The sequence below is a fragment of the Zingiber officinale genome, chromosome 5A (assembly GCF_018446385.1).
Source record: "Zingiber officinale cultivar Zhangliang chromosome 5A, Zo_v1.1, whole genome shotgun sequence".
Taxonomy (NCBI): Eukaryota; Viridiplantae; Streptophyta; class Magnoliopsida; order Zingiberales; family Zingiberaceae; genus Zingiber; species Zingiber officinale.
The window spans coordinates 1,457,672-1,468,860 of record NC_055994.1 but is presented as its reverse complement, the minus strand read 5'-3'; the positions used below and the strand labels follow the sequence as shown (position 1 = coordinate 1,468,860).

General features: G+C 37.5%; 1 protein-coding gene across 1 annotated transcript; it reads left to right on the top strand.

Moving 5' to 3' along the window:
- Positions 1-972: 972 nt before the first annotated feature.
- On the top strand, positions 973-10,373 carry LOC121982689 (polyamine oxidase 3-like). The gene is made up of 8 exons (XM_042535802.1): positions 973-1,054; positions 1,147-1,254; positions 9,329-9,444; positions 9,578-9,666; positions 9,770-9,883; positions 9,968-10,055; positions 10,139-10,152; positions 10,328-10,373. Exons 1-8 carry the CDS (start codon positions 973-975, stop codon positions 10,344-10,346), a joined length of 630 nt encoding a protein of 209 aa, XP_042391736.1. The 3' UTR covers positions 10,347-10,373.
- The last annotated feature ends 816 nt before the right edge of the window (positions 10,374-11,189 follow it).

Genomic DNA, 11,189 nt, shown 5'->3' with positions numbered 1-11,189 from the left:
TTCATATATATATATATATATATATATATATATATATATATATATATAATTAATGAAAATTTCAAATTTAACCCTGGATCTAGAATTTCCTATTTAGATCTTTTAATAAAAGGTAAGCAAGTAAAAATGAACAATAAATGTCATGATATCTACTACAATTAATTTTATTTATATATATATATATATAAAATTAATTGTAGTAGATATTATGGTATTTATGGTTCATTTTTACTCACTTACGTCTTATATATTAAAAGATTATATATATATATATATATATAGAAAGTACATGAAAAAAATATAATCAGGTTCAATGCTCTTTTATATTGAATTTTATTTATAAAAAATAAAAATCTAAATTGGAAGATTATATATATATATTAATAAAATCTTTAAATTTAGATTTTCAGTTTTTATAAATAAATTTAATATAAAAGTGCAAAGAACCTGGTTATATATATATAATCTTTTAATAAGAGGTAAGTGAGTAAAAATGAACCATAAATGCCATGATATCTACTGTAATTAATTATAAATTTTATTTATCAAAAATAAAAATCTAAATTGGAAGATTTTATATATATATATATATATATATATATATATGAAAATAATAATAATCAGGTACAATGCTTTTTTATATTAAATTTTATTTATATAAAAAAAAAATCCAAACTGGAAGATTTATATATATATGAAACAAAAAAATATAACTAGGTACAATGCTCTTTTATATTAAATTATATATATAAAAAATTAAAATCCATATTATATATATATATATATAAGAAAAAAAATAATATAACCCGGTTCAATGCTCTTTTCTATTAAATTTTATTTATAAAAAATGAAAATCCAAATTGGAAGATTCTTAAAGACAAAAAAAAAAAATGGAAAATTCTGTTTAAGATTGCTTACCCACAGGTCTCCTAAATATTCTAACGAACAAGTTCTCAAGGCACACAAAAGGGAATGGGTTCCAAGCACTGTTTCCTCCTCCTCATCGTCGCCCTTCTTCTCTCCTCCCCCGCGGTCGCCAAATCTGATATTGCCGGTACGTAGCGCACACATTCAAATTAGTTTCTAAACAAGGTGGATATTGTTTAATCAATTCATGTTGAGTTTGCATGTACGTGAAATTTGTAGGCCCCGATGTTTGCTTCGACGAAAGTTTTTGCAACTCAGTCAATGATTGCATCGTTGCGTGCGCTGATGTTGGTTTGAAGGCTCCTAGTAGATGCACAAATGGCCACTGTTGCTGCTGGATCTCATGATCAAGAATTAATGGATAGCTTCTTTTTAAATAAATCAGAGAGAAGGAATCGACGATATATGCCGAATCCTTCTTTGATTTGGGATGTTGTTTAATTCCTTTGTGGAATCCAAAGAGAAAATGAATATTAATCCAAAAAGAAATGACCGAAATAGTTTGATTTTGTCCAGTATTCCTGACTCATGATCATCTAGCTGATTTACATTGTTAATATCTAGATTCAAAATATTATAATTGTTTGGTAGAGAATAGAATATGGAGAGTATCTCTTAGTAAGCATCGGCATGCTACTAACAGAAATGTGTTAGAAGAAGTGAATTCAGAACTTAAGTTTAGAGTCAGTACTCAGCCATCCTCACCTATAGTTGTCTTGGAGGAACTGTCCAAACCTCTTCACCCACGGAAAAAAGGTTGCATATTAAAACAACCATCCCAACTTAGTGCATCACAAGCATGTCTGAGTCCTAGTCAATCTTCTACGTACTTTGTTTTGGCATATTTGAACTAATTACAAGGCTTGGTGCTTTAATATATTTGCTAAGACAAAGGTTATCAGTTTAATCTCTCAGTGCAACAATTCCTAGTGTTTTAAACTTGATTTATTTCATATTCAAGTTATCTATTTGTTAACCTTAACTGTTATGTTTGTTGTTGCTTGAGAGCACTAACACAGTAATATTTTTGCATTAAATTAGCAAGCATGTAATAAACAGGTAAATAAAAGATCTAGAAATTGTTATCCTCCGGTTGAAGCGTCGGGTGCCGACTGTGCTCTCCGGTAAAATTCTCCCAAGATCTGACAACCACTCGCGTCATCCGTAGGTGCACTCCGGACCCAACCTGATCAGATCGCGGAACACCAAGCCTCAGGACAAGGAAAACTTTCGGAAAAGAAGGCAGCGCACACACACACTGAGAGCACAGGAGGAGAAAGCAGACTGCTTGAGAGTGCGCGAACCACGAATAGAGGCGCAACATTTATTCACTCTGAAGCACTGCTTCACCAGCTAACCAAAGCGTGAGGCCCACGAGCTGGGGATTTGCACCCCCCTCCACGCGATTATCGCGCCAGGTTTATGGATTTACGGCTCGAACCCCCGAAACCACCTGATTTGGGCTCGGCCCGCGCATGCGTGTAGGTCTCCTTAAATTTACTAAGCAAGGATGGACGGACTCCATATATAAGGTTTTCCAATCTTCTTAGCTTAGTAATGTGGGACTAAATGCATACACATATGCATTACCAAAACAACAACAAAAAAAAAAAAAAAATATTTTGAATTAAAAAAAAACACAGAACTCAACAATGTATTCATATCACACCTCAACATATAAATCCGGAAGGTCTTAAATCCAACCTCTTGATTTTTCTCCTTTTTTTCCTCTAGAAATTGCTCCCAAAAATCTTTTTCTTTTCCTTCTCTCTAAAATTGCAGCTAATGTGGTGGTTGATCGTGTGAATCTCTTCACATGTAAAACATGCATGCTTTCCGAAAACATATAGCAGAAGAGAAATAAATTTCTAAATTATTACAACAAATATCACACGCAACCACAAGGACACACATGTGTTAGACATAACCGTGGATTAAAAATTCATTTAAGAATTATACTTGCCGTTTAATGGAAATGACATCAAATTGCAAGCCTCACAAAACTTGCCTCTATTCGTATTCATGCCGAGTTTCCTTCAAAATGACATCACAAAGCAACAAGTTTAGTTTCTGTTTTAGTACTAGCCAAAATAGTAATCAATCAATTAAATTTATCTAAATTTAAAAATAGACTTTCTATTAGCTCCCCCTAGATCATAACCTCGATATGGTCTACCTAGTTAGTGAATTTGATCTTTGAAAATTCAATATTGGTTGAGTCCAAACTTCGGTCAATTAAATACACATTTCAAAAATTTACTTCTAGGTTGTGGCGAGGCGTAGGCGCCTTCTTGAGTATCAGAACAATATCCACTTCTAGATAAAGCCTCTTTAAAAAATTGTATATTCAATTTTCCTATTAAAAACCTTAGTCTAACTAGTCGAGGATGTGGGGAGGTAGCTTCGCTTAGTTCCAATTAGCTAAGTAAACCAAATATGGTACGCCTTACTCTACTTGACTCCTAGACCAAACTTCCCTAATGTATTATCATCTTACCCCACACTGGTACTAGATTGAGCAAGTCTCAATCAAGCTCAAGTCCTTATCTAATCATTCTAAATTAAGAAGAAATTAAATTAATCGTGCATACAAGCAATCAATCAAGCAATTAATCAAGTTTATCTAAATTTAAAAATAGTCTTTCAATTGGTTCCCACTAGATCATAACCTCGATATAGTCTATCTAGGTAGTGAATTTAATCTTTGGGGATACAATATTAGTTTGGTACATCTTGATTAATCAAGCTTATTTTAGGTACTCATACTTGGACCTAGTTTCTATTTAAGTTTACAATTGACAAGATTTAAATCGTACATTAACTTTGTATCCTATTCCGAATTGATTGTTTACGGCTCTTTTTTTTCGAGAATCATGCCAAGATTCTTGGAACCCATAGTGAATTGTTCCAATGAATCCTTAAGTTCTTTGATTTGAGTTTTCAAGATGGACTTTCTTCCTCAAGTTGTTGGACTTGAGTTGAAGTTCCACTTTGAACTTGCTTAGCCAAAGTACTTGGGTTAGTTTCTTTCTTTAGGACTTTTACTTCCTTTAGGAGTGGCTTGACCCAGATATTGGATTTGGCTAACTTACGAGTTAAATATGAATTTAAACTATATATTTTCTTAACTAAAACTGGACTTACGGTGGTGTTTGGCTCTTCGGAAACGGAAATGGATTCGTGGATTCTTTCGAACTCGGCTTTAAACTCAGACTCATCTACGGTTTCGGTCTTGGACTCGAAGTTGATTACATGTTACCATACTAGTAGTGCAAGAAGGCTCTCTTAGGCTTGTTCTTCTTCATCCGACTCTTCCGTCGAGGATTCACCGCATGTTGCTTGCAGTGCCTTTTTCCTCTTTTGCTTCTTGGCGATTTTCAGTTTTAGACACTCTGTCTTGAAATGCCCTTTCATGTTTAACTCAACTAGACTTTGACTGGCAGCTAAGCATGACTTTTGACCCTTGGGACACGTGAGAGTTGCAGCATTTTACTTATTACAAGCCTCCCCTTCAAGTCTAGTCGAAGGAGGCATATTTCAATTAATTGTATTGTGCTGAGTTGTCATCAACCTACTAAGCTTTCCTTTACAAAATGTTGAGCTGAGGTGTCAGTCTTTCAATGGGATAACTAGACGAGTCTTGGTAGTTGTGGAGAAATGCTTCAAATTTAATACACGTGATACACAAGATCATGTATCACCCATATGATTGGTGCACTATTCCATCGCAATAATGGATGACATGCGGTATTCGCCCCAAGCCGCAAGAGCACCTTACCTTATTAATTGTGAAAGCATGCGACGATGTTGCTGCTGACGCAACCTTAGATCCGACGGTGGTGATGAGTTATCGGCTATTTGGTCTTCACATCTGACGATTGTGTTTGAATTATCAAGGAAATTTATGCGTCGCTTTGTAACTTGTCACTACTGTGCTTTTAATAGTGAGATATTATGTCATGATCGCGACTGTTCGAGCAAAACATTTGAAGGCTTATGATGAGATCTTGTCATACTTTTCTTGCCATCCAATGACTTGATGGGCCAATGCGATAGCTCTACTGTGTAGCCACCAAAGTATATTAGGCTTTCAGAAAACTCTCCACCTTCATTCACTTTTGTCTATTCAAGCATCTTCGTTTCCCTCTTTGTCTCTACTTTCGGTGATTAATTCAATAAGTTTATCATCCTTGCATCTTATGTTCTTGTCCTTGCGTCTTCTCTTTTTGTACTTGTGTCTTCTCTTCTTTGAGTCCATGGCCGCTGACGACCCATCATATTTCTAGTATGCGGCCTAGCGGATCATTTATATGAGAGGTGTAGAACCACAACTCCGGCTACATTTTAGCATCCCAACTGATCATAGGATCCACATCTCGGTGTCGGAGCATCGACCACACGAGCCAACTCCCAGTTATATCACTATCTTTTGCAGCTAATTAATGAGGGACTTTAGGTTTTCCATTCTATCTTTTCTGCAAGACTTGGCCACCTACTTCCAAATTTATTTGTCCTAGTTTGCCCCTAATTCTTATTGCCCAATCTGTAGTGTCATCATTGTTTGCCAGTTGTAATAAGTTACTCGCGGCCCTGTAATTTTTCATTATTTTTTTACCCTCAACATAGAGAACTCGAGGTCTTCTACTTCATAGTCCTGTTAGGATGTAACTTCCTCGGTGAATACCCCACCTTACACAAGGGGTGGAAGGGTCGCTTCTTTTTGTCAAACCCCCTAATCCATATATGTTGTCAAATGCTTAGTGAGACAATTTGTCAGCTTAACCACAACTAAGAGTGTACAAATTGCAAGGGGTGTACTTAGAGACGACTGAGTCCCTGTGCGACTTGAAGTTCGATATTAATCAACAAGTGGAGAATGAGGTGCTACTCTACTAGCTTGGCTAGGTCCGAATATCATCCCACTCTATATTTCCATGTCACTTACTAACTCTTCTTGTCCTTGTAGATCAAATTATGTTGAACACTTTAAAGAATAAAAAGTTGAAGTAGGAGCTAACATCCATGGAAGGTATGTGTGTTGGTGTAGGGAGCACCAAATGATCGAACCTGCATTTTGATTATGACAAAGGGATTCAAAGTTAAGCTATCTTGTGATCTAACAAGTATGACTGAGTTTGCAAGAAAGTTCTAAGTGATACGATCTTAGGCAAAGGAAAGCCCTATTTGATACTAGGAAGGTGGAAAGTCCTAGCTGCGGTTAGACAAGTGGAAAGTGTTGGAACCCCAAGGTTGTTTTGGTGTGATCAATAAGTTAAGTTAGGTCTTGTGTGTTTCTAACCTTGTGTCTAAGTGTGTAGGAGCTTAGGAGCATATGTACTCGAGCGGAAGACGCGGCTAGCGAGAATGACGGAACGGGAAGAGAGCCGATGGGCTCGGTGCGTCTGAGGAACGAGGTGCCGCGGAAGAGTACCCCGGTGGACGAGAAGGAAGAGCGCTGGTTCCGAGGGACGAGAAGCCGGAGCGGAAGATTGCTCGGGGAGCAAGAGACGCAACTAGCGAGAAGGTCGGCACGGGAGAGAGCCGACGGACTCGGTGCGACCGAGGGACGAAGACTGCGGACTAGTACGCTGGCGGACTAGAAGGAATCATGCGATGATTTCGAGGGACGAGGAGCCGGAGCGGAAGCCTGCTCGAGAAGACCGGAAGTTGGGTTCCGGTGAGCCCTATTCCGGATGGCAGAGATCACCCAAGCGAGTGGATCCGGAGCAGAAGACCTGACCGAGGCGGGACTGAACCAGAGAAGAGGTTCCGAACAAAAAGTAAACTACTGTTGACTTTTTTCTCCGGGGCGCCCGGAACCATTCCGGGCGCCCGAAGCTGTCTGGGGTGCCCGAAGCTGTCCAGGGCGCCCGAAGCTGTCCGGGGCGCCCGGAATGCTTCCGGGCGTCCGGACCCTACTTTTGACCAGAATCGAGATTTGACTCAATCTGATCGTTGGGGGATAATGTTTATCCCCCCCAGGGCACCCAGAACCCTTCCAGGCGCCCCGACCAAGGCTATAAATATAGCCTTGGTCCATAAGCTTTTGAACGAACTCATTACTTGTAATTCCAACGCATGTGTGGTTTAGAGTTGTAGTTAAGCTTTTGTTTCTGCGCGTTAACGTTGTAAGCGGCTTCTCCGCCTGAAGGAGATTGATAGTGGGCTTTATCTTCCTTGGATTAACAACCACATAGGTTGTAACCAAGTAAATACTTGTGTCTCGTCTTTTTAATGTTTTATTTACTTTCTGCTTATTATTTATGCAAGTGTTAGCTTAAAGAGTTTGAGAAAGGGTTGTTCCGTTTTATTTTTTACAGGACTATTTAACAACCCCCTTCTGGTCGGCCGCAACGGTCCTACAAGTGGTATCAGAGCTGAGACGCCTCAGAAGGACTAACCGCCGTCTGAAGCAACAAAACAATGGCCGGAGCTAGTGACTACCCACTAGCATTCAAGGGGGAGTTTTCTTTATGGAAGCAACAAATAGAGGTATATCTAAACTCTAATTCTGGTATTTTTTCAATAATAAAATTTGGTTATGAAGAACCGAAGAACGCGAATGGAGAAGAACTCGACATACGCCTCTGGAACAAGAAGCAACGTGACAAGTCAATGGCAAACGGTCGGGCAGAATTTCACATTCTAACCGTAATACCAAATGAAGATATCAACAAAGTCGGAGAATACAAAAGCCACTACAAGAAAAACGTCATTCAACAACACTCAAACGACAACGGTTTTATACCAAACCGTTGTCTTTTTGCCTTTTAACAACGGTTTTAACCAAAACCGTTGTCTTTTAGCAATTTTTTTGGCCTACGACAACGGTTTTTAAAAACCGTTGTCTATTTGTGTTTTTTAAGACTACAACAACGGTTTTTAAATGCTACAACAATAATTTTTGAAAACTGTTGTCTATGTGCGCTTTTTTTTGGATTACGACAACAGTTTTTAAAAGCCATTGTCTATTAAGTGATGTTGAATACTAGTGTTTTTTTTCCTTCACCGTTTTTCCCCTTCGCCAATTTTTGCCCCGCTTTTTTTCTTTCCCTCTCCCCGAAAGTTTTTTGCCGCCGCATTCCACCCTTTTATCTTCTCAATCCGTCCCTCTTTTATCTTTTCTCACAATCTCTCGCTCACCGGAGTCGCGCAGGAGCAGCAGCAGTCCACGAGTCCATTAAGGACGTCCTCACCGGCAAGACCTCCGACATGAAATCCACTAACAGTAAGTGTCCTCTACTTCTTCCTCCTGCATCTTCTCGTCGAAAACCCTAGATGCTCCACTGCCTTCCATCCTAGATGGGCCTCAGGTTCGCTTCTGCCATATGCATCGCTGCCGCCTCAACTAAAAGGCCTCTCTATCATGCACTCTTCAACATGCGACTCAGTGATCAAACATAAACCCTAATGAAAACGAACCTGCGATGGAGGAAGAGATCTCTGCTGCTCTTGGACAAACTTCTTCTCCGCGTACTCGCCACTGTCACTGACACCCTTCGCCTCCCCGCCTCCCTCATTTTCAAATCATTTGAGGGGTTTTGTTCCTTTCATATTTTTTATGCTTGTTTCTGCCCAAATAGAGTCCTTTTTGTGACCTATTTCTGCGTAAATTTTTAGTCACAAAATCTTCAATTTTTTGACTAATTTCAGGTCGATTCTTAGGGCTTCCAGTCGTGAGATGTTGGTGTTCAAGCTTAGTAGAGTTTTGAATCTACTCATCCCTTTTTCAATGATTTCTAGCATCAATTTGGATTTTTCTGGTGAGTATAGCCTCCTGCTCTATTCCATCTTTCGGTATATCAAGTTTAAAGATTTTTAAGAGCTCGATTTCAACCTCTAGTGTGAAATTGCAGATGGGTTTCGTGAGGTATACAGACTGCCAAAATGGGAATTTTACCTACTTCGATTTAAATCTATTCACTGCAATGTTTTAGCTCATGATCAAAGTAAACTTAAAGGATTAATCCATAGCCTATGGGAGCTTTCTGAATTCATTTTATTTAAGGTATTCTTTCCTTTAATGGTCATCCCTTTAGTTTTCTTTGTATCAGTATATTGTTATGTTACATATCTTTTTTTTGTGGGAATACTGAAGCTAGTTACATGATTATCTGTCATAATTGCAAATAAAACTAAATTTTTATGTTTGGGGTGTTTTCTGTTGTCAGTCTTATTATTGGGGTACTTTCTGAATTATTTTTAGAGTTCAACCATGTGGAAGGAAACTGCATTTGGTAAATATATATACAACACGACAGAATATGTTGCTTGTTCTTGTGTTGGATTTATTATTAATTATGTTTTTTTTTCATGGTGTTAAAATATATTCTAGTTTGAATTTTACTGCTTCACATCAACATATATATCTATATATATATTGACTTAAATTTTCTTGCAGCATCATTCTATCAGAAGACTGAAGCAAGACAATCTCACTCTCCTTCTGCCATTGTCATTGGTGGTGGATTTGCAGGGATTGCAGCTGCTCATGCACTGAAAAATGCAGCTTTTCAGGTGTTATGTCGATATAAATTAACAGTTTTTTCAGTTGCCTTTACATATTAGATTCTAAGTTCTGATATGAATGCAGTGTGTGAAGTGGCTGGGTAAATTTGTATCACATGGAAGTTTATTTTTTATTCCTTAGGTTGTGCTTTTAGAATCTCGGGATAGAATTGGTGGTCGAGTTCACACTAACTACTCATTTGGTTTTCCTGTTGACATGGGAGCAGCCTGGTATGCTTCTTTTTTTTGTGTTTTTGTTTTCATTCCTTCTGAAGAGGATTGTGGCCAGCCTTCAAAATTTCAGTGACTAGAAGTTTTAATTTGGACACTTCAGGTTGCATGGTGTCTGCAACGAGAATCCATTGGCATCTTGGATTGGAAGACTTGGTCTACCAATTTATCGAACTTCTGGTGACAATTCTATCTTGTATGATCATGACTTGGAGAGGTAATGGTTAACTGAATAACTAACAGATAGCACTGATCATGGAGACTATAATCTTATGGAGACAAATTTACTTCTATTTTTCAGCTACGCACTCTTTGATGGTGATGGACATCAAGTGCCTCAAGATCTAGTGGAAAAAGTTGGTAAGGTGTTTGAAACCATTCTGGAAGAGGCAAGTTCTTTATTAACCTTATATCTGCAGTGTTGATAACTTGGAAATATTTCTCTTGTGAAATGACTGTTCAACGTTTACAGGCTAACAAACTCAGGTATGAAACAAATGAAGACATGTCTATAGCACATGCTATTAAGCTAGTCATGGAGAGGCATTTAATATGATGCATTATTAATGAATTAAGTCTACTTTATGAGATTTCAGATTTTTTTATTATTCATAGGCATTTAGTTTAGATCATGTGACATTTCTTTATCTTCTTCTTACAGGTGGAGTTTGAAGGATTAGGAGAATTAAGAAGCAAGGATGAAGAAGATGAAGGATTAGGAGAATTAAGAAGCAAGGATGAAGAAGATGAAGGCATTTAGTTTATCTTCTTTCTTTATCTACTTGGTCCACTTCGATCCAAGTACGATGCAAACATGGCAAGGATGAAGAAGATGAAGGATTAGGAGAATTAAGCAGTGTTTTGTTACTCTTCTAGTGTTGTACATGGTAAAAGTAGTTCAAAAGATCCAACTCTTCAAAACTGGATATCAAGATTAGGATGTTGTGTTACTCTTCTAGGATTAGGATGTTGTGTTATTCTACCTTTGTTTTAATAGTGTCGTTGTCATTTTGTTGGCTGCTTTTGAAATTTCTTCGGAATGTTGTAAATATTATTTTCGAATGTTAGAAAATTATATGTTAAATTTTATTTACAAATTTAGTATTTTGAATGATTTATAATACTAGAAAATTGTATAATAAATTTTAATATTTTTTTTTATTTTTTATCAAAAAAAGACAACGATTTTTCACTGTTGTCGTAAATAGTTTAAAACTGTTGTTGAAGACCCTGTTATTAAAGGTAGACGCTCAAAGACAAAGGTGAAAAACTGTTGTCTTTGAAGGAAAAGACAACAGTTTTTCACCGTTGTAAAAACTGTTGTCTTTGTCTTCAAAGACAACGGTTAAAAACCGTTGTCTTTGAGGACCCCCTTTAACAACACAGCCTTTAACAACAGTCCGAAATGGGCTACGACAACGGTGAAAAACCGTTGTTGTAAGGCTTTTTTCTTGTAGTGAGCGCAAAAGAACTTTAGGAGAAGTTTTTGAAGTTCTACGAAGAACCTTTGGAAGCCGACAACT